The 27,947-nt window shown below is 38.8% G+C and overlaps 1 protein-coding gene across 2 annotated transcripts; it reads left to right on the top strand.

The window, feature by feature from the left end:
* The first annotated feature begins 32 nt into the window (after positions 1-32).
* On the top strand, positions 33-27,947 carry LOC126381956 (protein ECT2). 2 transcript variants are annotated; one of them, XM_050031577.1, is made up of 20 exons: positions 33-313; positions 4,763-4,970; positions 12,869-13,004; positions 13,695-13,907; positions 14,614-14,757; positions 16,044-17,525; positions 17,832-17,963; positions 18,043-18,307; positions 18,510-18,625; positions 18,704-18,831; positions 19,201-19,371; positions 19,956-20,071; positions 20,637-20,797; positions 21,140-21,280; positions 21,487-21,616; positions 22,207-22,361; positions 22,654-22,764; positions 23,923-24,018; positions 24,917-25,063; positions 25,274-27,947. In XM_050031577.1, the coding sequence occupies exons 1-20, from the start codon at positions 241-243 to the stop codon at positions 25,397-25,399; spliced, it is 4,251 nt and encodes a 1,416-aa protein (XP_049887534.1). In that variant the 5' UTR covers positions 33-240; the 3' UTR covers positions 25,400-27,947. The 2 variants fall into 2 exon arrangements, with proteins under 2 accessions (XP_049887534.1, XP_049887535.1); XM_050031578.1 differs by lacking the exons at positions 16,044-17,525; positions 23,923-24,018.

Below are 27,947 nucleotides of genomic sequence, written 5' to 3'. Positions count from 1 at the left end.
CGGGGAAAACCAAAACAAAAAAAAAATGTTTATGGGCCGTTAAAATTCTTCGCTAGCTCGCTGGTTTACGCGTTTCTTGAATTTTCAGAAATGTGTTTGAAATGGATAAAATTGGTTTTATTCGAAAAAGACTGAGTTGTTTTTATAGTGAAAAGTTATATAGAATGTGTTGTTAACAATATAGTAATTATTTGGTGTAGTGATTTTTATGATTGATGTAACGAACCAGTGTACGGCAAGATGGACGAATTGTCTAAGGGCATGACACAAACAGGAAGCGCCGCTACAACTGACAAAATTCAAGAAACCGAAGGTAAATAATGTTATGTTATGCACTTATCGGAGTACAATGAAACTGATTTATAAATTGCGAACTCGTTATGCATGTTTTTCTTGGCTTCTAGTTGAAGTTGTGGAATGTAAACATGAGACAGATTTTGAAAAACCATGGCATTCCGTTAAAATGTCCTGTAACAATATTTGAAATACCATAACGGGCATGAATTTGAAGCCGCTTTAATCAATAATGTACTTTGTGAAAAGTTCTATTATAGCCAATTTTTATTACAAATAGGGGGATCTCCAATTTCTGCAGCTAACTTACTGAATAAGTTTAATTCCCAAGGTATCCCAAATTTTTTTATCGAAAATTAATTTAAAATTGGAGTAGAGCATGCTCCATTTCTCCTCTGGTTCATTAAGGAGGACTGGAGGTTGTGCTCAGTAAAATAGCATAAATGGTGTGGTGACTTTTAAATGCTACTTATAGGTATTAACTTACGATTCTATAAAAAAAGAAAACAAATGTAACCTACACCCCTTGTCTTACATTATAATTAGGTAGGTAGGTAGCTAAGTATCCTAAATTTTTTTTTAAATCTTATAAAAAAACCAATGAGTAGGTTTATTCTCTGTACAAAAAGTATTTTGGAAATGTTGTTAGATAGGTTTTCAATATTGATTAAATTACATTGAAATTATCTTCATATATGTCTAATATAATCATCTAGAAATATAATTTCTAGTTTATTGGGTGTTTATCTTAAATTGCCTTCTAAATCAATTAATCTTGACCTGGGTGTACTTGTGACTGACATTTGATAACCCAGTGACCTTAAAATCATGAGGTAAACATTCTCAAAGTGACTTAACTAGGTACCGCTTATTTATGACTGCTACTGATAACCAGTCATTGGATATGCAGGCATTTATTTAACAAAATTTTATAAAATCTTACTAAATGATATGAAGTATGGAATCTGCTTCTTAACACACTTGACATATAAGCTCTTGGTTCTTGCCAATCTTGTATTTGCATGATTTGTTTCACAAAAGTGCTTGCTCATCCATATTGGTCAGCCTACAAAGTTTAGGTAAATAGGTACCAGAAAATCTAATCAATGATAATAAATAATAAGTAAAAATGTATATTACCATAAGCTTATAGACTTACTTACATATAGTTTGGCAAATAGAGAATTGCATACTTCATCACTACCTTGTTAAGTGGTAGGAATTATAAACCATTAGATAAAAATAATAACAGCACTAAAGCACAATTAACTATTCAAACAAGTTTGAGCCACTTGCAAATTAAACATGTAAATTATTTTCAAATTTGAATAGATTTAAGATAAAGTTATAAAAAAATCTCATTAATTCCAGTTATCATATCAGTTACACTCCATTTACTTACTCAGCAACTCCTCTGCAAAATACTTTGCAAGGTAAAAACGGTTATATTACAAAAAAGAACAAGCTTCGTACAAGACTTAACACTAATAATGAAACATCTTCTTTTACTAAATGTTTGTGCTTTACACCGTTTAATGGGCAGGTTGCTGCAACCTTCATCTTGAGAGCCCTGTTGTTTGTTCTGTATACATTGTTATTACGATGGCAGCGTGTGGTGCTGGTTGTTGAAATGCACTGCTTTTGCAGATGCCGTGAAGCGTTGTTTGCGGCACTCACGCCAACCATGCTAGCGTTGGTAGAACAACTGCGGTCGTACCTCGGTGGGGGATGTGAGTGCGAATGTCTCTGGCATGTCGTGTGCGCAATAGTCATCCTACCAACACATTGTTTTACATAACATTCTATTACTGAAGTTGACAATCCCTTCATAGGCTCTATTTTGAAATATGCATGAAGAGTGCTGTCATTTATGAAAAACAACATTCCAAAGTGTGACCATCACATACTGTTTTAATAATTTCAATGGATTTGTGATTGTGAGCATACTTTTTTGATGTTACTGTTAGTTAACCGCTCATTTGCAGGGTTTGATTATTGCAACTATTTCACTTAGTTACTGAGGCTATTATAATTTAATGTGCACAAACAAAAAACCTGTCAGTGATATTAACCAGAATTTTATACCACCTTACTGTAAAAATCTTATACCTAAACTATCTGTAACTTTTAGTGCCATAAGAAATATAAGGAATTATCTATTATTTAAATTATTATAATGTTTATATTTCATAATATCTTTTTTTCCCCATATTTCATGAGCAGTGTCCTTTGCGATTTGCTAACTTCTGGATTGTTTCACATACAAACTAGATAACTTACATGTAAATAAAACATCAACTGGATCTATTGTAAACAACTATCAAAAAAGATATGGCTGCAATTATTTTATCAATCATTCGAACCATTATATAAAGCGAAAGTCATGCAGTATACCTACCGTACATTGAGATGCAGGCCTTGTGGTCATTCACTCTTTTAGTTCACCTGTTTGCTAACTGCTGATGTCGTACATTGATTTTTTTATATCTCGCTTTATCAAAGTGTGATCCTTGTTTTATTTATACATTTTTGCTGAAAGTAATCTTCAATAAACTTCTTCCCATAACAATTACCGTTAAACCACAATTGACACAAGTATCGTGCGAACACAAATACTATATTCAACTTCATTCATATATTAGGATTCGAATTCAAATTAGAAACTTTTGTTCGTTTTTGTCCTGCATTCGAATATCGTTCAAGAACAGTCTTCTACGCGTTACTTCAAATTAACATTGAAATCAGACACCAGCAACAGCATTTGCTAAGGTTGATGCGGTGGGTGCATGCCAAGAGAGCCGGGTGTTCCCTGTGTCGCAAGCGTGACTCAGCGGCCCTGAACCATTAACGTGGGAACGTGCTCCTAGAGGTCGCAACGCACATTATTTTGCTCAAAAAAGATACCTCAGGCGCTTATCTGCCGAATAATTCCATTGTGATTGCCACCTGAAGAGCCCGACACACTCAAGTGTGACGGACGAGTGGCATTTGATTCATTATCTTTCACGTTGTCTTATCGTTGTCGATCTTTTTAAGACGTTAGTGAGTTGAGGCGAGTTGTCACCAGCCTCTATTTTCCACTAGATAAATCTTGAACGTAGGTTTTTTACGAGCACAATAATAATAATATACATAATCGCACTTAGGAAATAATTTCATTAAATAGAACGCAGTATTAGCATTTACCACCTAAGATCGAGAGTAGTTGTTAAATGGTGGCCGAAGTAACAAATATAGGTAGGTAGGAATGTGTGTATGTTGGTGACCGCCGCTTGCGGAATTCAAGTCCAGACCGCACACCCGTCAAGTGCCTGAAGGATCAAACGAGGCGCGGGACGACTATATCTGCTTCTTTTCAAGTCGAGTTTGTCGTAATCAGATAAATCGCGTTTACGGCGCACGACTTCCTTACGCGAAATATTAAATACCCTTCTTTGGAATCTGAATCGACTATATTTAGGATTTCGCTTGTTGATCTCAAGTCACTCGCTTGTAAACTGTGCGTCAATAGATAGCAGTCCTTCATTCTCTATAATACTGAATAATTAACTCAAGATAATAGATTAACCATCATTTAATGCCATACAGCAAATGCATTAAACAGTAACTGCTAATAGATAATTAGGTAGGTAAATTAACTCTAGATGAAGTGCCTTTTGTCCTGGTAGAATTAATACGTATTGCAAAGTACACAAATATGTGTCAGTAAGTAATAAATTTCGAGATGCTATCACAATTACGTGTGTAAACTGAAAAAAAAGTTTCCACGGTTGACCAACCCTATCGCAACCTTCCTGCTATGTTTAATTTCGTAACTGTTTGTAACTGGCACAAAGTACTAGAATAAAACAATATTACATTTCGTTACTTAAATCTATAACCTAACTGTAATTGCATGAGCCAAGTCAGGGGCCTTTGGCAGCTCAATAATAATCCTGACACCAGGTTTGATGAGGTTGGTAATTCACCTCACAACCCGCACGATAGAAGAAGAAGATGACTGTAATTAAAAGTAATAAAAGTAGGAAATAATATTAAAAACTAAGATTTGGGATAATATTAACCAATGAACATAATTTTTTCCTCATTGTATTTTAAAGGTATGGCAAGTTTGTTTAGCTACAATCACACTGACAGAGATTAGTTTTTACACTTGAAACTGAAGAACATGCATTACATACATACTGATGTATAGTTTTTTTTTTTATATTTAGTGTCGTCAAATTTAACATATTCATATATTCATTCAGTTAGTCTATATTTGGAATTTCGGATAATACAATAGGTACAACGTCTATAGTGGGGCATACACCTACTTATAGAATTATGGATTTACGCGTACATGAACATACGTACCACTGCTGGGCTGGGCGTGTCGGCCTCCCACATACACAAAATAAAACCCTGAACATACTTCCTGATTAATGTGTAATAGGGTAAAAGTATTGACGTTGGATTGTATCACCAGGCTCGACAACTTCGGTAGTGTACGTAAGCGAGCCGTGCTGGGAGTGCGAGCGCGTGCGGGCGGCGTGCGAGCGGCTGGGCGCGGTGGCGGCGGCGCCCGCGATCGACGCGCTGCAGGCGCCGCCGCCGCCGCCCGCGCCGCCCTCCTACCTCGTCACCTCGCCCTTCGAAGGAGACCTCTTCGACGCCGCGCACAAAGCCAAATACAGGTGAGCAGCTTTTACATAATAATGACTCCATATATGATACTACTACATGAAGACAACCATTGCGCATTATATCACTACGAAATAATATGATATGCTCCAAATTTTGGAAAAAACAAAAAAGAAACGTAGAATATACCATGATGCCGCCTTGCATCTGTTTTGCACCATGTATATTGGAGTATTTTAAATTTCACTAGCGGTTACTTATTGAGTAAATGTTTATCAAAGTGTACTTGTTATTATGTTCAATTAAGGCTAAGTACTTGACAATGGCATTTATCGTCGAGAAAAGCTACCGAGTAACATGTTGACTTGTATACTTACGCACGTCAATCCTCATTAGTGATCCTAAGCTGACAACCGACAGTTTTGTATTCAGATCGTATTTAATAGTTTAAGTCTCTACGTGAACAAGTACTTGTATGGAGTTATTCGCAATCGCAAGGTTTATCTTGAAAACAGTACTGTTTGTATTCGTTTCCAGTGTCTACTATCTACTGGAATGTTTACTTTTTACGCGGGCATTATCTAAGTAAGATAGTTTCAAGTTCAAATATTTTAGAACTGCAACAGTTCTGCTTTACTCATTATAAATCGATTCCTATTCATTTTATGAGGCCCTTCACTTGTATAACTTACGCAAACATAAACATCACACCTGTTATAAGAGGTGTTATGTTGTGTTCAGCTTCCGTTGACCGAGCATGGGCTTAACATTATACTCACTACGAGTATCACATTACTCACTTCCTTCTACTCTAAAAACATAATACAATTGCCATGTTTGTTTTTTCGTTAACCACGATAGACGTACCTAACGGGTTATTTAAGGCGGATCGTAGCTTTATCAACAATGGCATCACGCTATGACATCAAGATAACATAAAAATAAACCTTGGCGAAACGGCAATTTATCCATTTCGTGACATTAGCATGCACACAATCCAAGGCTCTACTTTGCTTAAGCTAGGCTAGGCAAGCAATGTCGAAATACCTATACGTATTGTTGAAGTACCGAGATTGGGTAAACATTAACTCAAAAATAGCTTCTGTACCGGTTTAGTTGTGTAATGGCAGTCATTGACGATATTCCGTTTTCACCGAAAGTGTTACTAGTGTTGATTGTTCGACTACAATGAGAACAATGAAGTAATGTAGCCACCAGACTTATGCGTAAAGTGTAACGAGATTGATCATTATTGACATTTATTTTGGCTCAGAGCGGTCGACTGCTCGCTGAGTGCTAACGAGTTCGAGCGGATGCTTGTTGCGCGTTTACATTGACGACTTGTATTCCCTCACCTACGCGGCTGTATACAAGTAACCACAGTAGTACGCTGCTGCCCGGTGACGTTTAGTCATTCTAAAATAGTACTCAAAGATGTACCGTTGTGATAAAGCGCGTTCGGGGCCTAAACGTCGCGCGGTCTGACTTAAATGTGAAAAGGGAACGGACGTTACGGACGTGGGCGTAGTTCGCATTTGGCCGTTGATTACTATGATGATAGAAGACACATCCGTCACTACACCCAATTCTTGTCATTTGGACTGGAACTTTGGAACAATTAATTTGCATTGTCCAATAACGATATTTAAAAAGAACATTGAACACATTTCAACATTTTACACAGATTTAAATATTGTTACAGTAAATAAACCTCGGTGTTAACAATGTCTGTAGAAACGTTACACTCTTTTTTTTTTATCATGGAAAAGGTGTAACTGCGTAGGTACTCTTCCATATTTTAGTGTCGTCGACGAGGTAGCAAGCATAAGATGTGAGTCAGCTGCGTTCCGGGCAAGGAGTCGCTTGACGAATTCACAAAGAGCGTGTCTTGGAATGCCAACACCGGCACGAGCGACGCCGCTGCTACCCAGCTCACCGCCGATTTACGAGCTCTATAAACGACTCCGCCCCCGGTTGTCTCACGCTTCGCCTATTATTTAAATGATTCAAACCCCTCACCCTATGTAAATGAGCTCACCTGTTCCGCTATCACTCAACTTAATCTACAAATCTAATTTGTACCCTACTACTTTCACATTGGAACATTTCTTTTCCATAATTGTATCGAAGGTTCAACAACCCCCGTTTCCTTTGTGTCAGTTCGGTTATAAGCTTGAGACTATGGCCGTGTACCTTGGTATGATTTACGAGTGCCAATTTAGTCGCCCCTTATCGCTGGCCGTGTTCGTTCGATCAAGTATCTACGTAGCTCCTTGTGAACACTGGAAAATTTATAGTTGCGATGTTTGAACAGTAAGCATGCGCCTTGCATTCCGTTTGAAACAGTGCAGCAGGGCCGCAGGTACACTGTGTGAGACGCGCTGATGAGAATTAATTGTTTATTGTTTCATCTTCCTTCCAGGCCGATGTTTATGGTAGAATTAAACTGGGCTCGCGGTACTTATCATATTTCTGGTGAATGTTGATTTACAGTATTGTTGAGTTAAGAAAATATTCATTCAACCCACCAATCAGCAATCATCGTTCGATTCCCAGTCATCTGAGTAATTGATTGAGATATGTCGATGTACTTTATCGTTTCTTTCGTACGTTATTGGGTATGACTAAGAAATTGTAATTGTGATTCTTAAACTTCCCCTTGTCGACGATAATAAATCATAATTATGTACACTAACTAATGACGTTTTATCGGCGTATTCTTCTAGACATTTCATGAAAGAAGCATTTATGTTACTTCGCCTCAATGTAAAGCAGTTTCCTGGACCGATGACTAATAAAGTCCAATTAACCTTCCGTGTTATTCCTGCGCAACATATTGGTCACCTCGCCCTGGCGTACATTCGGGGTTGTTCAATGTTTACACGCACCCGGGACCTTCCACTCGTAAAAAGGTCATTGCTGGGTAAGAGTATTTCATGGAAGGATGTAAATAAAGGTGCGCGTATGGTGCGTGTCGCGAGCCGAGCACGCGGGTGCGGGCGGCGCGGCGTAGCGCGAGAGTCGCCCTTGTGGCCGCGCGACGCTCCACGCTATTTTCGGCCTCACATTCCTCGCGACTGTTTTCCAATCTAACGTGAAACGCATAACGCGCATGCCGCCTGCGTCTTTGTTTTCACGGCGACTGAAAACGTTTTTCATATCCTGCAACAAATACGGATAAATATTGTTAAGTGCATTAAACGAAACGTCATTTAATTCGAAGGTTCCGCGATGTGTTAATAGTGGAGGCGGAGATATCCGCTGCGATGTCGCAGAGTGCCAATAAGTGTAGCCAGTGTATCGGAAGTGTGCCGGATAAACGTCGAACTAAAACCTGACCGTCAGCGAATGTCTTAATAATGGGGCCCACGCGGTTACCACCCACTCCCGAGGAGGAGGAGCCGCCGCAGGACCTCGTCCCCCTTAAGGAGCCCAAAACTCCGGACGCAATGCCACCAAAATTCGATCCGTAAGCATAGTCAATAATAGTTTAATGACATAAAGACACACATAAATTAGCTTTTATTATATTCATTTAATTAAATAACGAATAACATACGCATATACTGTTGAATAATGTAATGCTTTCTTTATGGATATGATTTTTTAATTTAATTACTATTTGCATCTTAAGTCCCAACAGACCGAATCAAATAATGTGGCCTCTACAGTTAGAAAGTGAGTGCTCGCCGATTACTAAGCGAGGACATTTTTAATTTACATAACATATATGTACCGACTCGCTTTACTTCATACAGTAAACATTTGAAAGAAACGATGGACTATATTTTTATCATTGAAGTAGTGTATTGAAAAATATTGACATACATAGATAATAGTGTTATGGATTTGGTTCATGGATGTTGAGGTATGTGATAGCTAATTTGAAAGTGGTGATTGTTTACATATTCCGTGGAGCGGGAATGTAAGTCATCAGAACTATTTCGACGGCGACACGTACATCGTCGGTGTATGCGCGCCGTGATGTCACGACAACGGCCGCAATCCCGATCACCAGTGACGCACTGCCACGAAAATTCCTGCAATCAAACCGCACATTTTTCTTAATGAAAAGTTGTTCGCACCAAACAATTTTCATTCAAAATTAATACTTTCGAAGAATCGAAGAACGAACGCAAAATTGAATCACGATTCACATGATGAAGCAAAATAGTTTCCACTAATCGTCGTCATTATAAACAAATAAGTTTAAGGAAATGGTAAATTTTTCACGAAAGCATGAGTGGGTTCCGCCGAAATATTCACTACCGGTTAAATTTACGTGAAAACAGCGGATTCAGATGTCGCGTCCCTAGTATTGGGAAGCTCATGCGTTTACGCACACGTCACGACGCCACCGCCCACTATCTCCACGAATACTTTAATTCATGTCTCAGGACAAATTGCGTGCCCTATTAATAAATACACTATTCATACCAATGGTTCCGTTTGGAACTGTAGTCATTCCAATTCCAAGTAGTCACGGATTAGCTGTTATCCATCCGGGTTTGTCGTACTGCGCCTGTTTTTAGGGCTATGCTCAGTAAGAACTGAAAGAAGATGCACTGACTGTTTTTCGTTAAAACGAATAGCTCCGTTTCCGTTAGTATTCAGGGTATTAGATTCAAAATTGAAACACCCAGTAGAAAATATGCGGACTTTTATTGTATCTAAAAGCGTGTTTTATTCTTATTACGTGCACACATCTCTGCTGATAAGGCGTGGGTAAAACCACAGATACTTGTAACTACGTGCATAGTTCTGGCATTTTGTCTTAAATACGATATGGTGACAGGTTATCAGCTAATCGCTTACCCAAACACCCTTGTGAATATTTTATTGCACAAGACACTAGTCTAAGCTTACATCGTTCATTTTATTAGGTATATAATTACAGTTAAGATATTTTTGTAAAAATATTTGATTCTATAGAAAGTATAAAAAACGACAAATACTATGTGATGTGTTAGAGAGAGAAGTTTCTCTTTGATAAAACAATTATTTTTCAATTCTCCGCTACTATTATTACAGACTCCTTGAATTTATTAAACACGACCACGACATAATTAGTTCTGATTCGTAGATCGTGATATTAAATCGTTCATTTGCTTTGACTTTTTGTTATTACACAATATTACAGTATTATGCTATTTCACTATTACGAATATAACAAATAATTATGCGACTGACACGGTACGGTAAACGGAAACTGACATAATCTGGCAGCTAGATGTCATTTTTTTCGGATTTTTTCTTTGGCCCACTCAAACTGGACACCCTGTTTGAGTGGCTAGCAGATTTGTGGGTTTGTGATATTGCAACACGAACACAGTAGAAAATAAGCAAATGATACTTCATAAAGATATTACTCTACAATCTACATATACTTCTTGTTTGTATTGTTCAATACCCTTCAAATTAAAGGGTGTAAGATATTATTAATAGCCTAGAGTAGTACTTGTTTAGTCTTGACTTTTGACTCATAATGTTTTCACAGGTGCAAAGATTAGAGACCTTATTCCTCTTGTTAACAATACCGTCGACATCACTACAAGATTCTTATCAAATAACTAGGCGCTTTATAAATTCTATTATTTTCTTTCACAGCCCGTTTTGTTACGGCACGAGTAAAATGAGTACGATCATAAACAATAAACGTGTTTATTGTAGCGACTCGTAAACGTTTACTTATACTACTACAAAGATTTCATGTGATCGTAAGTCATATCCATAACCAATCGAATTTTACTATAGTAATAAGAATTACGTCTGAACGTGCGTTTAATAGTAATTGAAAACAAATTTTTACTTTACAATTTACATTACTGTACATTAGTAGACTGAGCATTATCGGTGTTTTTACATTAGATGGCTTGCATACATGATTTATTGTACATGTTTAGTATCGGTCGCGTCTGAATGTACAACTATACAATATGTTTTATACATCTCCTCAGATCGGCGGCTGTACCTACTCTATCTGTTTCAGCGAGTCTACGCTTTACGTAATGCTTTATGATATCCAAACACTTGAGTATGATTGATACGATAATAGAATTTATGAATATGATGCTGTTTTTCGTGAAATATTGGATTTTAAGGAATTCTTGAATTCATGCTACTTTCAAAGAGAGAAGTGTTTTGCATAGTTTTCCAACATTTTATAAATCCGATAAGTCTTATCTAAATATTTATGTAATGTTTATGAAACTCCGTAATCGCAACGTTTTATTTATTCTTAATTAGTTATCAAAGAGAGCACGCCTTGATCTCAATATTTGGTACTGTCACGTGGGGTAATAAAAAAAATATGTACAAATAACATCACAGGATTACGATTTGATCTGCGGCTACGATCGTAAATAAGAATGTCCTCGTTTTTATGACCACTGCATATACTCATTTACCGTCAATATTATTTGAATATTATGATAATAAAACCGTTTTTACTTCTTCTGCTTTGCGTGACTTTGATGCATAAAATAAGTAGGTACGACGTCGTCTTTACTTTATCATCTTCTGATTGCGAGAGAGGTTGTAAAATGCTATACAAAACCCCGCATAGCAGTGATAATATTGTCGATTTTTTGTTTTATCGTTCTCAGTATATGTATGCCGTAACTTTTATTACGGTTTTGAAGTTTGTAATTTGAATACATTTTAACCGGAACAATCATTTTTGTTGTAAGTTATACAGCTCTTTTCAGTGCCGCGTCCATTATTCCATTCTTGAAATTGTAATTGTCTGAAATATTCTGGTTATATCAGTTATTTCTCTACTTCCACTTACATCCAATTTTATCAACCGGATGAAGTACAGAACCTATTTTATATTATTGAATGCTTTCATTTAATGCCTTTGGGAATTTGAATCCTGTGAGGAGGTTAAATACTTATAGGACATGGGTTGGCCTGTGTATAATTAATATTTTTATAGGTCGTATGGCTATTGGTGTAATTCATAGCATTTTTATAAACTTTAGCGTTCAATAGGCGGTTAAAGTGTCGAGAACTGAAAAAGTTAAGCTTAGATGGTTCGATGTAGAGAATAGATTGAGGGTGATTGTAATTAGTAGAGTCTAAAGGGCACTGGCATAGGCGAACGTACTGCGAATCGAGATAATCCAGATTTAGGATGTCGTCGCCTGGATGCTTATCGCAAATGACCACTGCCTTGATTTTTAAACTGCTCTACTTTTATAACTTGAAGTAGAGTCTCGGCTAAGAACATTTTATTAGAAAACTATTTAAATGTGTGGGCGATAAATTGTACTTTGTGCGTCAATGAGAAGACTCGAGCCATAAAATCTTGCAAAATCAGCTAGCCAGTACGCGTCGTGGAATGTGTGATTGATTAGTCTGTAATACACTTTTGTCTCCGTATATCCTTGAGAGAATATTACGTAAAAATACACATCAATAAAGTCTGTCTCTTCTCTGGAGACACAAAACATTACTTGCAACCACTCGGAATTGTGTACTTTATTACATTAGTCGATATTCCATCACAATAAAAGAGGTCTAAATCCTACATCACCGGCATCATATTCCAGACTACACTAACTTACATTCTTGAAACAATGACTGAAAAAAATAAAATATTTTGACTATAGGACTAAAAAACCAACGAACGAAAAAACATGCGATTAGGATTCCTCACAATAAAGTCACGGACATGATCAAAATCGATCTTTTCTATTAGGTTTCATATTAAGAACGTGCAGTGTGAGCGATAAATAACACCCAATGTACGCCTGCTCTCGCGCGCCTCACGCTTTCATGTTAGAAAGCTCTTTAGCATTAAACTTTTATTTATTCCATTACATTATAGAATAATGAAAGGTATGGTCACATACTTTTTCATGTTGCCCTAAAGATATAGATTCAACGTTGCGTTTAAACATATCTTCATGTATACCACAGTGAATGATTGTGTATGGTGTATCTCCAGGGTGCTAGGTCCAACAGCCGTGCTACAGCTAGCCGAGCGAGATGAGCCGCCGCCCACCAACTCTCGCCCGCTATACTCCCTCGCTATGCGCGGCGCCGTCATATGTTTCTCCGGCTTCAGAAAAAAGGATGAACTTGTAAGTATATACTAAACTTACTAATTACAGACCTATGCGAGTACATAATACGTACAAGTTATATGTAGCATATCTCTCGTCACGTAGGACAGCTGGAAGAAGTCTCTTTGTTACAGATAGCTTACCTGTACACTTTTTTCTTTATATGTTCCTTTTGTTTTATTGTGTGCAAATAAATAAATAATAGATTATGTATATAAATAAATACTGCAAAATTTAACTTCTACATCTTGTCATTCGTCTTGACAATGTTTAAAAAAAAAGACATACCTTGGTGTCGTGGGGAAAAGGTAGGTGTCTTTTGTGGGATGCTACATGTATCTCATCCGCACCATCAAATCTAATAGATAAATACATCATAATAGGGTCCAATTCAGATGACATCAGGGGGATTTTGTTTTATAATATTATTATAGCAGTGACCAGCGCTTATGGAGAGAAAATCCTGTCAAGTCCCGTCAGAGTCGGATTTTTTCGAGTTATTCTTTCTTTACCACGGGGAAGTAATTATCAACTTTTTTAATGTAGAAGTGTTAATGATATAATTAGAGGAATATACAAAATCGACCGTAACTTCATGCGTTAGGAAATGCCATCTTGCGGAATAACTGGAAAACTCTAATGATAAATTTGAAATATTTTGTTTATTCGATTGCGTGGTCATCTCTCTGATGTGAACTCTCTCCGCAGACGTACCTGATAACGTTGATCCACTACATGGGCGGGTCAATCCGCAAGGACATGTCGAGCAAGGTGACGCACCTGATCGCGGCCGCGGCCACCGGGGACAAGTACCGCTACGCCTCGGGCTTCGGCCTGCCCGTGCTCGCGCGCTCCTGGGTCGACGCCTGCTGGGACCGCCGCGATGACCCCTCCTGTCTCGCCACTGATGACGCTATTATTGTAAGTACTCTCTATATTGCATCGAAATTCATGCATTCATAAACTCTATCACTATTACTGAATGAGAAGGCAACCTGCCGCCACTTTTAATACCACGAATTTGATTCCGAATAAGTTGGAACTATAATTTCACAATTTATACATACTTGAATCAGTCAGACACATCTAAGTAGTTTCAGACAGAAGAGCATTGATGTTCTTTTCCAAGTTAAAGTGATGACAAGTGTTCCAAATAAGTTATTGGTTCCCAGTTACCTTATAAAACACTTATTTCAGTATATTATAATCAAATGCTTTTCAATATGCATAGACAATCACGGACAGTTGGAACGTTCGAGCAATAACAAGCGTAACGATCTATCAATTATCGACACAGGCGCAACGGGCTCTAAAGCTTTCATGTATGCGCGGTCATAGGTCGCCGTGATCTAACTGGGGCCTTTCCGCGATAAATTCTTCTTAACGAAATTCACTAAGATGTTTATCAGCATTTATAAGCAGTGACCCGATCGCACTCATCTCAATGTTTATAATTCCATACAAGTTAACAAAACCAAAAGGATTTCTTGATGTTGCAGTACTTTGATGCACGTCCGTCACAGAATAATTTATACTTACAATAAAATTCTTGCGGTTGCAGCTTCAAAGGTTTTCCGGGAAAGGGAGTCGTAATCGTGGATTTGATTGTGACGTGATGTTGTTGCAGAAAGAGCACAAATTGAAAGTGTTCGCGGGGTCGCGCGTGTGCTTCGTGGGCTTCCCGGAGGATGAGACGCAGCACATGGCCGAAGTGCTCGCCAGCAACGGAGGTGCCACCTGCCCCCTAGACGACCCAGACTGCACGCACGTCGTAAGTTACTACATAATTACACTTCTATTATATCATAATATTATTCCTCAATTATTTGAATTAAGAACTGGCACCAATTTTAAGAAAACCAATTCCAATATTTGAAAAGTCTAGGTGCGAATACTCGAGATACCTACCCGAATGAGAAGTCGTATATCAGCCAATGTTAGGATTTGCTTACCTTAAATCTTTATCACCGAACATTTACCCCGGAATACTTACATACCTGTTTATTTATATACTTTATGCCACATTAGTTACTAATTTTAGTATTATGAAGTCAGCATGCACGTAGTATCCTTGGGAACTTCAATCACTGGTTACATTGTAGATATTATTTATTAGCTAGTAGTACTTTACTTTGCTGTTTATTTCGACATCATACTTCGAAGCTAGTTTTTTAAGTTCTTCCGCAAAATTACATTTACCACTACCTCCAATGCCAGACAGTGTTTATTTAAAAATTTACATGTAAACAATGCGATTACCAGTCACATGGCGACTCAATGCCAGTACCGTTTGACGTTACATAAGCAAACAAGAGATGTTAATGTCTCGTTCACTCCCGCGAACTCAGTTGTGATTTCTTCATCGTATTTACATTTCTGCTAGAGTTTCGAAGCTCAGTAGCACGTCGTCTATGTTATGTTAGTATTTCTATGAGCGACCTCTATGACATTGGATCGCCCGGGTGGCACCATATCCCACTCCCCTTGCGCACGATGCAAAGTCGACCCATTGTTTTATCATCCGTTTTTTTTTTCACACCATAATAATGTCACAGCTTATCATTGTCAATGTCACTGGTATAACGTAGATTGTGCACTATTTCATCCGGCTTATGTTTACTTACGCGATGTGCACTGTCATACATAACAAACATCATCATAATGTTTTGTATTCACGTTTCACAGTTTTCACCGTTATAAATGTTCGATAGATATTGTTGTATTTTTAATTTGCTTTGATTGTACCTTTCACTCAGTGCACTGTTATAATTGTTATCATTTTTATTATGGTAATAGGAATCATTCTTACATGATACTAGTAACTATCATATTTTCTTATATATTTACGTTGTAAATTAAGATATTAATAAAAAGTAATACTCAAAATTACTGACTGATTTCTTGGTAAATACTTATTACAATATCAATAAATCTTCACTAGGCGTCGCTTTTCTGTGTCTAATTGCCTCTGTCACGATAATATTAATTATCGTTGTGCATGTCTATACTGGAATGGCTTCATTACATCATTGCGTGGTGTGTTCACACATGTTTCAGGTAATGGCCAATGGGGAGACTTTCGGTCGTTCGCTTATCCTATCACCCCATCCGAGCACCCCCAACACAGTGATGCCCGCCCGGGCGACTCCTAACCGATCCCAATCCACTCCTAAGAGCTCATTATACCGTAGATTATCGGCACGGCTCTCGGGCCGGCGATCCACACCGCACAAAGATACCACCGATGGTAACGAAGAACTGTCCCACGATGAGAGAGAACGGCGCTTACAAGTCGCCCGAAATAATATCAGAAACAAAAAAGCCTCCAAAGACTTCGAAGACGACTTCGGTATCAGCTATTTTGAGAAGTCAATCGGTGAAGATATAAGTCCAAACAACGATAGCGATAAGAGTAGCCCACATGTTGAACATGTCGAATTACGCCACAATAAAAGCAGTGACAAAGAAAATAAAGACATGTCCCAGTTTTTATATGGCACTGTCAGATTGAATGCTAAAGATAAGAGAGAAGTATTTAGAAATAAATCTATGAACGTATTTAATATAGTCGATTGCCTCACAGAGGCAGGCTCTTTACATTCGTCTTTGACAAAAAGTTTATGCGATCTCGATTCTAAGGATGAGCCGTCGTTTTTATTGCCTACTTCCACTATAAGTAAGGAGTTGCAGCAGTCTACTACCACAATCTCGTCTGGAAAAAAGAGAAGTCGTAACTCTACCGATTCTAATTTCCAAGTGAGCACTGTCGACGCTAATGTCTCACCTGACAAAGAGGACAGCCATTGGAAATCAATCAAAAGGCTCAAGATCAAGGATTCGTTCAAGTTTAAAAATAGGCCGACGATATTTAAAAGAACAAAGAAAGATTCGGTCTCCAAAGCGGCGGGAGACATCACCGTGGAGCCGGTCAGTCCGGAGAGCGTGAAGCCGACCGACCCCGCCGGCGAGTACGTCGCCTCCACATCCTCGCCGATCAGAGAGGACGATAATACCTCTATCTGCTCTATGAACACGAGCAAACAATCTGGGTTTTTCGACATATCTTTTGCGTCGATTCGAAGCTCAAAAACTGTGAAATCCGCCTCAAAACTGCGAAGAAGCGTCAAATCATTCACCGCATCATTTAGAAGCGAACGCAAAAAGAAATACGAAAAACGTGCTGACAGGAACACGGTAGAGGTGAGCGCGTGCCACCTGCCCTCGGAACTGAAAAATATGTCCACGCCAAAGACAGAGCTTGACGAGATGAATCTGGACATCTCGCCCGTGCAGGTGGACACCGTGGACAGCACCGGAGTGACGACGCCGCTCAAACACTACCACGACGTAGATGAGCTGGACGACTCTACGGTGTTCAAAACCCCCCAGAGCGTCCCTGTGCTCGGACGACGTCCCCCCTTGTGCTCGCTCCCCGCCCCGCCCTCCCCCGGCCGCCGCCGCGCCGCGCCGCCGCCCGCCGCCACGCCCCCCACCCGCGACGCCCGCGCCATATCGCAATGCCATGGAATATCGCTGCCGGTACTAACCCCATTTAATTTAGTACTACTAAATACTAGTCTAAGCTTGTCATGCCATAGAAAATATCAGTGTCACCATATCGGTCTAATATTATACATGATCTCGAACGACATAGTTGCATGTCTCCCTGACGATGATGACGCCCCGAGCCCGAAGTTAGGAGCTTTGGCTTCTAGGGATTGCACGGTTAGGTGGGATTTAGATGAAGCTGTCGATATAATAAGATAATACTTTGTCGATAGAATTCCCGGTGGCGGTTAACGAAGGACCCCTCATCCGTCGACTGACAGATATCTCGTTTTGCAGGTCGTCGACGAGCACAACACGGTTGTAGCGCCCGAATGCTCGGCGCGTGTACACGTCGTCAAAGCCGAGTGGTTCTGGGCTTCCGTGCAAAATGAGGAGGCTCAGGACGAGAGAGATTACTTATTTAAAGACGTAAGTATTATAAACGTGAAATTAAGGAAAGTCACGCACTCCTGTTCTACTGCCTGCCTACATTTAAAGTTTGCTGCAGTACCTAGATGAACTGTCGAGGCGATCGTCTGTCGGCGGAGCGGGCGCGGGTGCGGGCGGTCAAGAGGAGGCGGGCGGCGCGGGCGCGGCGGCGGCGGCGGGCGGCGCCACGCCCGCGGCGCAGCGGCTGCGCAAGCGCAAGCTGCGCGGCGGAGACTCTGCGCTGGGCAAGCGCCGCTCCTCCGTCGGAGACGCCGTGCTGCTCAGCCTGTCCGGCAACTTGCTGGACTGCACGCCCTCACCCGACGGCAAGCAGCTGTTAGAAGGTCCGTTCCTTACTTATTATTCATATTATGGCTTTAGTACCGTACCAATAGCTATCCTACTTCCATATATAGAGGCAAATCCGTTCGGATACAACTCGCCATACTAATCGGCATAGTCAAGTAGTATAATTAATGCTTTCTGCAAACGATTCTCCTCAATATTTTAATGGCGTAAAGTTTAATATTCAATGTTTTGTTTTAGAATCGGAAGTCCCCGACAATGTGGTCCGAAAACTAATGTCCCCTCGGCAACAAGTCTTTATGGAACTTTTACAGACAGAGTCCAATTATGTTGGGATTTTGCACACAATAGTCAATGTAAGTAAATATATTTCGAGTCTTATTTATTATATATATCATATTTAATTGTATTAATTTGTTTATTGCTCATTGTAGATGTTCAAACAACCCTTAGAAGAAATGGCTGAAGACGACTACGGGAACGGCAAAAATCAAGCATTGCTCAATAATACGGAACTCAAAATTATATTTGGAAACTTACCGCCTATTTATGAACTGCACCAGTAAGTATATAATTTAAACGGGGAATTATAAACCGAGGCACAGACTCTTCGTAACATGTTCGTCAAAAAAATATACTTCGTGGTCTTACACTTACTGAGTTATAAAACTATATGTTCGTACAATTACTTATTTGGTGTCATATGTCGTAAAGACAACAAAATCTACCTGATGAAATCTTACTTTCCTGATTAATATCGCATATTCTAATTGATTGCAAGAAGAAAAATCTGAAGATTGAGACTTTTAAGAGCCACGCTCTTATCGGTGTAACATAAAATGAATCAACTATTTTTAAAAAGGTGAAGGTAGGTTCTAAACTCACCGCGTATGTAATTATTTTATCATGCTAATGTTGAATATGTTTGCAGGCGTATGTTGGAGGAGCTCCGATACACCCAGTCGCACTGGAGCGAGGAGGTGAGCATCGGCCGGCTGGTGCTCAAGTACACGCCCGACATGGTGAAGGCGTACCCGCCCTTCGTCAACTTCTTCGAGAACACCAAGGAAATGCTGCAGCAGTGCGATCGTGAGAACCCCAGGTACAGCTATATTACACAAGTAAAAGGAGTGTAGTTTATCTATTCCTGTATTCCATCATAGAATTCCATAGTCTCTGCTTACTTCGGTGGGAAATAGGCGTGACTTTATGTATGTATGTGTATGCCATTATTATTGTGGCCCGTAATTTGTCCAGCTTTGGATTAACCTCCCCACTCCCTCTTTCAGAAGATTCTACTTCTAGCGGCATCCAATCGTGGCGTGCATGTCTCCGGGTGTTATCGAATCTTTCTTCCCCCTCGTGTTCGCTCCGGGTCTCCAATCTAGTGTTTTTCTGGCCCTAGTATTCCATTCTTTAAATAAACTCGTGTACTCAACTATCTCTTGTAAACAATGAATGAAAAGTATTGTAGAGATTTTACTACCCTTTTTACCAAAGTCATTGACTACAACATATTTAGAATAGCTACTACTGTTACTCTCTTCGTACTCACGTCAATGAGTAGAATTTATCACGTCTGAAAGACACAACACGAGTTTAATTATTTCCCTCGTAATAAACCATTGGAACAGCTATGACATTTATCACCTCCATATATTCTTACGTTCATAACCTTATTTTCAGATTTCATGCATTCCTGAAAATCTGCCAGACCAAGCCAGAGTGCGGCAGACAAAGCTTACAGGAACTCCTAATAAGACCGGTGCAACGACTGCCCAGTATCAGTTTATTACTCGATGGTGAGTTAATGGTTTAGTGACGTATTTTTTATGCCGTGACACCATTGGTGTAATATAATAACTTGTCTTACTGCCGTCTATATCTACTCGATTGGCAGACTCTAGCCAAGACAATGACGTCGTGATTGAATGATTTAATCAAAATCAATTTTAATAACTACACGTTTCTTTTACACCGTGCGCTTCCTTATCGAAAACAACTGCAGTTTACATTCCAAAAACAACCAACAAATGAGATACTTTTTATTATTTGTATAGAAATACACACCTACGTCATCAATAAACGTACTCTTTGTTGTGTAATTCTTAATTAAAATTTGTAAATAGTCAAAATGAGATTGATTTTTAATTATTTTAGCCCTAGACTTGCTTCTATTTCTAGATTAGCATTTTATAATTTTATTATGTATCCATCTAGCCTCTTTAAGTTGCTACATGATTGTAGGCTACACAAACATTTTAATATCAACACTTAGGATGTCGGAACGCCGACCAAGGGAGAAACAATGTAATCGGGAATTATGTTTACTAAAAAAGGAAAATACTATGAAAACATGATTTGCAGATATACTAAAACACACGCACAAAAACAACCCGGACCACGGCGCGTTGGTGTCGGCGCTGGCGGGGCTGCGCGAGGTGATGTCGCACATCAACGAGGACAAGCGCAAGACCGAAGGACAGCTGCAGATGTTCGACATCTACAACGACATCGATCAGTGCCCGGTGAGTGCTTGCTTGTTAAAACAACCACAAATTCAAATATATGGAGATTGTACTCGTAAGGGTGTATTAGATTAGTATTAGTTCTGCGGTTTTAAAATAGATAGTACAAAATTTTAGTGTGCCGTATTCGCCTATCTTTTTCTAATCTAACAGTAATTAATGATATCGTTCATATCTATGATTTTTGCACTGGGCATAAAACTGTAAGATTTATTTATAAAAAAATGAAGTACATTTCGAAATTGTCTAAAGTTAAGGGGCAAAAAAAACCATATATAATGTATATAAACAATAGCTTATGATTTTCAATAGATTTTTTGACAATTTATATTTATACGGCAGGCACACCTGGTATCGTCGCATCGATCGTTCGTGTCCCGCTGCGAAGTGGTGGAGCTGTCCAAAGAACTGTCCGGCCGCGGAGATCACCTCGTGCTGTTCCTCTTCACCGACACCATGGAAGTATGCAAGAAAAGGTCCAAAGTGAGTACAGTACATTATTCTCTATTTTACATTGTACCTTAATACATGGTACGTAGCAGATCTGTATCGAATAGGGATTCATCGGAGGAAATAGCCGTAGATATATTTACGCTACAGAACTCTTTTCATCAGCCATATGAAAAATATAGCGTACCACGCTGCCTCATAACGAGAAAAAGTTATAATACTCAATTTTTTTGTCACAGGCATTCAACAGTAAAAGCCCAACGAACGGCACGGGCACGATGCGGATAGGGTCTAGCAAGCCATACAGACACATATCGCTCATGCCACTCAGCACCGTCAAACGCGTCGTCGATATCAGAGAGGCTGAAGGTACGTCATTCTATTACCACGTTTTTTTAGATGAACTGGTGTCAGGGTCACGTTGTTCTGTCCATGGTTGCATGCTAGAAAACCGAGAAGACAAAGTTGTTTAATCACAGCTGGTGGAGCGTGGTAGCGCCTCATTCAGACTGTCAAGAGATCGCTCCACATCATTTTTAAGCAACAAGTTCCACGAGATGAAATCCTTTTGGCGGAGGTAGAATCTCTAGAGCAAAAAAAAAACAGCAAACAAAACAATGTTTTGACTGCCTCCTTACTCTAGTGGTTAGAGCGTTGGGCTCACGATCTGGAGGTCCAGGTGCGATTCCCGATGAAGACATTGCAGACTTGAATCACCTGATTGTCCGAAAAAGTAAGATGATACGGAATCATCTTTGGTTTGGAGGGTACGTTAAGCCGTTCCTAGCTATTAGCCGTAAAAACATCTTTACCAACCCACAGTGGAGCAGCGTGGTGGACTATGCTCCATGCCCCCTCCGGTTGATCTAGGGGAGGCCTGTGCACGGCAATGGGACGCATATAGGCTGTATATGTTTACTAGTGATGTCATTCAATATCGTAAACAATTTGTCGAACAGATTGCCACAACGTGTTCGCGCTGATGTGCCGCAGCAATCAGGAGCTGAAGGAGAAGCTGTACTCGTTCATGATCACGGACGAGACGGTGGACAAGTCGCACTTCCTCCGCCAGCTGTGCCGGCAGATGGCCAACACTGTCTGCAAAGCTGACGCAGTACGTACATTGACAACCACTTGTTAATCTTGGTTTTACAGCTAGATACCATATGCCTTTTCTAATTGTTATTTTGGTTATACATATTTCGGGAAAATAGCATTGGATCCACTCTGAAGAATTCTCTAGATAACCTAATGCCTCCCCCAACCACATAATCAATTTACAGATTCTTTTTTTTTAAAGTCTCTCTTCGCCGCTTCGGTTTACGAGTAATTATTTCTATGAAATCAATCAATCTTAACGTGGTAGTGGATTCACTACTGATTCTATTTAATGTATTGCATTACAGGACAAATTCCTGGCGTGTCTTGAGTCGCATCAGCTCGACATCGACACGAGCGATCTCGCGCTCAGCACGCTTTCTAAAGTGTCCAAATTCGCAGCCCGCACCAGAATTAAGGTACGAACTATATTCATGTAACAGAAAAACGGGTTTAAAGATGTCTTGTACATTTTACTTGTAAGATCGGAGGGTAATATTCGTTTTCGTGTCATATTACCGAATCTATAATCAAATTAATTGTACGAATGAATAAATGTTTGCATTAATAAATTAGGAAACCGATTGGGGTTTAAATAATATTATCTCTTCGATCTAAAGCCATGACATCAATACTTTCTTCCTAAAGAATACAAAAATTTAAATTTCTTAAACAAACATATATTTCTAGATTAATCGAGCATGATAGCAATGTACGTAGCTTAGCTTGCATCTATAGAAGTAACTGATAACCGTAGTAGGTAAGTTAAGGATGAGACGAAGCTCTTGCAGTCTTGAAAATATGGTTGATGTTATATGTAACTAAGGCATGAACGTGTAGTTTTTGTCGGAATTCGACGTTTGACAGTCAATAACAGTCGTCCATCATTGATAATAAAATCATGCATTCATTGTTTAAAGTATGGATAAGTAGCACGTGGGATAATATGGATATAATGGAACAATAACTGGATTTAGTGTTAGTATTAACTTGTTATAGCACAAGGGAAGGGCGGCACTGGCTTTATAGAAAAAAAGTAAAGCCACTAAACACCACTGAGGCACTGCAGCACTTAGAGTGGTCATTGTTATTAATTTTTAATTTGTACAATATCTGTTTTGTATAGAATTAGCAGCATTATTTACTTACTATTTTCTTATGGAGATTTGTAAGTTTATGAGAGCTATATAAATGCTATAATATCATTCTGGTTATACGTTAACAAACCCGACTCAAATACAGTGTGATTCTAAAAGAAGAACTGGAAGAACTCAGATTTGCAATTCACACACTACGATTCTATCAATATCTTAATTGTAATAAACAGTTTTATCAATTCTAACTGAAAAGGGAAGATACAATGCATATTTATTACTTGGCCTTTTTCATCTGAGCCAGAGGGCCCGAGTAGAGACACGACCCCTTTCGGTAAACAAAAAGAAGAAAAATTCAATATTCATTGATTTCAATGCCATATCTTCACTTTTTTGGTGATATAGATAATTTTGACGTACAACCGGAACGCTAGTATAAGGTACGAGGAGGTCAGTGTATAGTGGAGAGCGGTTATTTTGTAGCTGGAGGCGCTGGCCGGGCTCGGCGGATGGCTGCGAGCGGACCCCGCGGGCGGGCTACTAGACACATGGGTATTGCGCGCTCACTTACTCGCACAGGTCTGACGCTCACACCACACTCCTCTCGCAACAACCTCCGCCCGACTAATATAATCGTTTCTACCATTCACGACTGCTTCCTGTGGTGTCATTGACACAAGCTTCAAACGCATTTATTGACGGAACAATATCGTCATTTACATTATGAAACCGAGAAATTTTAAGTTCATAAACTGTTATTGCAAGCGTATGCTTTTGTTATCAAACCTATTATATAAATGTGTTTGGGCCTGTTGTCCTATTCTTGGTTGCATCAAAATTCTCAAGTCATCGTCATCGGGTTGCGGAATCACCATTGTTCGTACTTTCAATGTATGTAACACAGGAATCAGAGTTAATGTAACGTCGAACATGTCATTGCTGGCTGCCTCTATAATTTACATGAGCTCTTAATTCGTAATACGAAGCGTCATTGTAGCATCGTTTTAGAATGGATGTCGAAAGTGAGTGAGAACTTACTCTGGTACCAGCAGATGTCCATCTGTAATGGTTACACAGGGAGGCCCTGAGGAGTGGAAGATTTTATAATATAACGCTTTGCTTTGATTCATTTGTAATTAACATGTTGTGAGCGTGCTATACCTGGGGTTATGAGGATGTTTCATATCATAACCGCATTACGTTACGTCACTTAACTTAACTAACTGCTAAAACAATACCCCGTAATATTTTGTTAACCTTGTGATTAACGTCGTAAGCATAACATATTTTAAATAAGTTATACACTATTTTATACTTGATAGATTCTTGAGATAAGTAAAGATGATTTCCCCCATATTTCTTAAAAAAACTTCACTTTTCTTGTAAATAAACTTTGCAATTACATGTTTGGAGTGTTTAACTTTTTGATGTATTTTGTGGGAGAAAGCATAGTTTAAAAAAAGATATTTAACGGCAGGTGGGTCGCGCGCTGTCATTCAACAAAACACCGTCGAAGCTAAAGCGTGCCATGTCTTCGATGATCTCTCCCTTCGGCTCTACCTCGAACCTTACGCCAGCTTCACAACTCGCGCAGATGCGGCTCGCTTCGTGCAACAATATCAATGTAAGTATATTCCCTCCAACATAGTTTGTAACAAAATAATGGATCATTGACTCACTTGAAACTATAAGTACAGTGTTGGGTAACGTAACACACATTCCCAACCCCTATAATCTTGAATCTTGATAGTCGTAACTTCAGTCATACGCGATCGTTGTTTGCTTTCGGTATGGTCAGGAGACTTTATGACAAAACCGTAATGTGAATGTCCAGGAGATGGGCACGAGCGGCGGCAGCGGCGAGGGCGCGGGCGGGTCGGTGCTGGTGGCGCCGCTGTCGGTGCAGCCCACACGCAAGGCGGCGGGCGCGGGCGCGGCGGCGGCGCTGCGCCGCTTCTGACGCCGCACCGCGCGCCGCGCGCCGCGCCTGTCCCACGCACTAGTCACACTCGCGTCCGACGCATCGCCGCACACGCAACGACTACAATCAGCCAAAGTTTAATTCGCGAACGAAAAGACGTTCTGTATAATTACCTATCGACAGTGACATATCAGACCCGTGATTCGAATAGACAGCTTAAAGTTATTGTTACGATTCGATTTATCGGTTGTTCAAATAACTCTGTTCTAAAAATACGAATAAGGACCAGGGATGTGGCAATTAAATGTAATTTATTTGTTTACGTAATGTTATTGGGCGTGGCCGAATTGAATGAGTGCTAGGAGTGCCTTCTATTGAACGGATTGAATTATTGTGCAGGTTTGATGAGTTTTCGATAGTATTATAATGTAACATTACGTTCGATGGCCTATGGTATTAAAATCGAATACTAGTTAGTAAATAAAAGATATTCAATCAGTGCTGCAATTAATGTCGACTACTCAATTTTTACGAATCTTCAAAATAACGTATTTTTGTGTAATATATTCGTTGATGGTGATTATGTTGACTGTAAAATATATTTGTTTACCTACGTAGAATGAGAAAGGTCCCAGTGAGTGAATCCTTGTGACGGTTTATTGTACATTTTAGCAACAGTGACTCTGAAACAACTCCATAAAATATACTTCGACTTAAGCTGTATGTCACATGGAAATAATGATATTACTGAGATTTAGTCGTGTAAATAATATGTACATATTGTGATATTTTAATTTAATCGTGGAATAGGCGTTGTAGGTTAATGTAGTGATGTATTTGATATTGACATTATCAGTCTGCTGTTGATTTAAAGCGTTCCTAATATCTGCCTCGACGCTTCTTATGAATGGTTAGTTAGTTGAATGCCTAATTGTCAAATATGGGCTAGCGTGGTACACGTGCACCGGCGTAGCGTTTGGTGTAATGTAAATAGCGTGAAACCGAGATGTCCGTATACACAACAGGACCCTTCGTCTGATTCGATCGACAACCAGAGTTTCACTTTCGTAATATTTAGTACCTTCCGAGTAGTGTAAGAAAAATAATAGTACCTTTACAGTTAAACAAAAAACTTGAATTAATTTCCAGCAGGACCCTCCGTGGTTTGAAGGTCTTCAGACCATTGGTGTATATCCCTGTATAGCGGTGCATTAGTACCTTCAGATTATCTTCGTTTTCTTTTAAAACAAATATTAGTTTATAAGAAATAAATCTACAAAATTTTTATACTGCCAGCAGGACCCTTTTTTGTTTTGGTGCTTTCAGTCCAGACATTCATATTTCCTAGCAGCAGTATATTAGTACTTTTCAAAAAAATATCGCTTAATTAAAAAAAAATGTATTAAAAAGTAATAAGACTGATTCTTTATCAGAGAAAATATTCTAACACTTTTATTTATGTGATGCAACCAATGAAATAAAAATCAGTTTTCATGTTATATTAGGTAGGTACGTAGTTTAATATCGTCAAAAAGGAAAACACAATGAAAATTATAACAAAAAATAAATTATATTTACAAAAATTTACATTAGGAATTATCAATCAAAATTACAATTACCAATCAAAATTACAATTACCAATAGAAATTAAATTAGAAAATAGCTTCTTTTTTCTAACCATTATTAGCACAAAAATATTTTAAATAACCTGAACGACAATACGTAACTGCACAAATGAACCTCTGTTACTAATATGCGATATGACACTACGAAATCGGTTATTTTTTTTCATCTACCCTCAATTTTGTAAATTATTGAATTATATGTTCTTCGACGATTAAACTACGTACCTACCTAAAATAACATGAAAACTAAATTTTTATTTAATTGGTTGCATCACATAAATAAAACAATAATAGGTAAAGTAAACTCCGGGAATAGAAGTAACGTTATGCTATTTAGAATATTTTCCCTGATAATGAATCAGAGTCTTATTACTATTACTTTATACTACTCATTTTTTAACGAAGCGATATTTTTTTGAAAAGTACTAATATATTGCTGCTAGGAAATATGACTGTCTAGACTGAGAGCACCAAAACAAAAAAGGGTCCTGCTGGCAGTATAAAAATTTTGTAGATTTATTTCTTATAAACTAATATTTGTTTTAAAAGAAAACGAAGATAATCTGAAGGTACTAATGCACCGCTATACAGGGATATACACCAATGGTCTGAAGACCTTCAAACCACGGAGGGTCCTGCTGGAAATTAATTCAAGTTTTTTGTTTAACTGTAAAGGTACTATTATTTTTCTTACACTACTCGGAAGGTACTAAATATTACGAAAGTGAAACTCTGGTTGTCGATCGAATCAGACGAAGGGTCCTGTTGTGTATACGGACATGAAACCGAGTGTTGTACTGCCGATAATGCCCTGATATGTATCGTCATTATGGTTATGCGAGTCTCACTAAAGGCTACATCATACCAACAATCATCAGTGTACCGCATATAAAATGCATTGTACAAAGATTATATTTATAAAATATTTTTAAATGATTGATAAAATAAAAATTTATTTTGAA

The sequence above is a fragment of the Pectinophora gossypiella genome, chromosome 3, assembly GCF_024362695.1.
Source record: "Pectinophora gossypiella chromosome 3, ilPecGoss1.1, whole genome shotgun sequence".
NCBI classification, from domain to species: domain Eukaryota; kingdom Metazoa; phylum Arthropoda; class Insecta; order Lepidoptera; family Gelechiidae; genus Pectinophora; species Pectinophora gossypiella.
This window is presented reverse-complemented; position numbering and strand designations above follow the sequence as displayed.

Coding starts and splice junctions, on each gene's coding strand:
- LOC126381956 (XM_050031577.1), top strand. CDS start 241: ATGGACGAATTGTCTAAGGGCATGACACAAACAGGAAGCGCCGCTACA. Junction 13,908..14,613: donor CCACTGATGACGCTATTATT/GTAAGTACTCTC, acceptor ATGTTGTTGCAG/AAAGAGCACAAATTGAAAGT. Junction 20,072..20,636: donor TATCAGTTTATTACTCGATG/GTGAGTTAATGG, acceptor CATGATTTGCAG/ATATACTAAAACACACGCAC.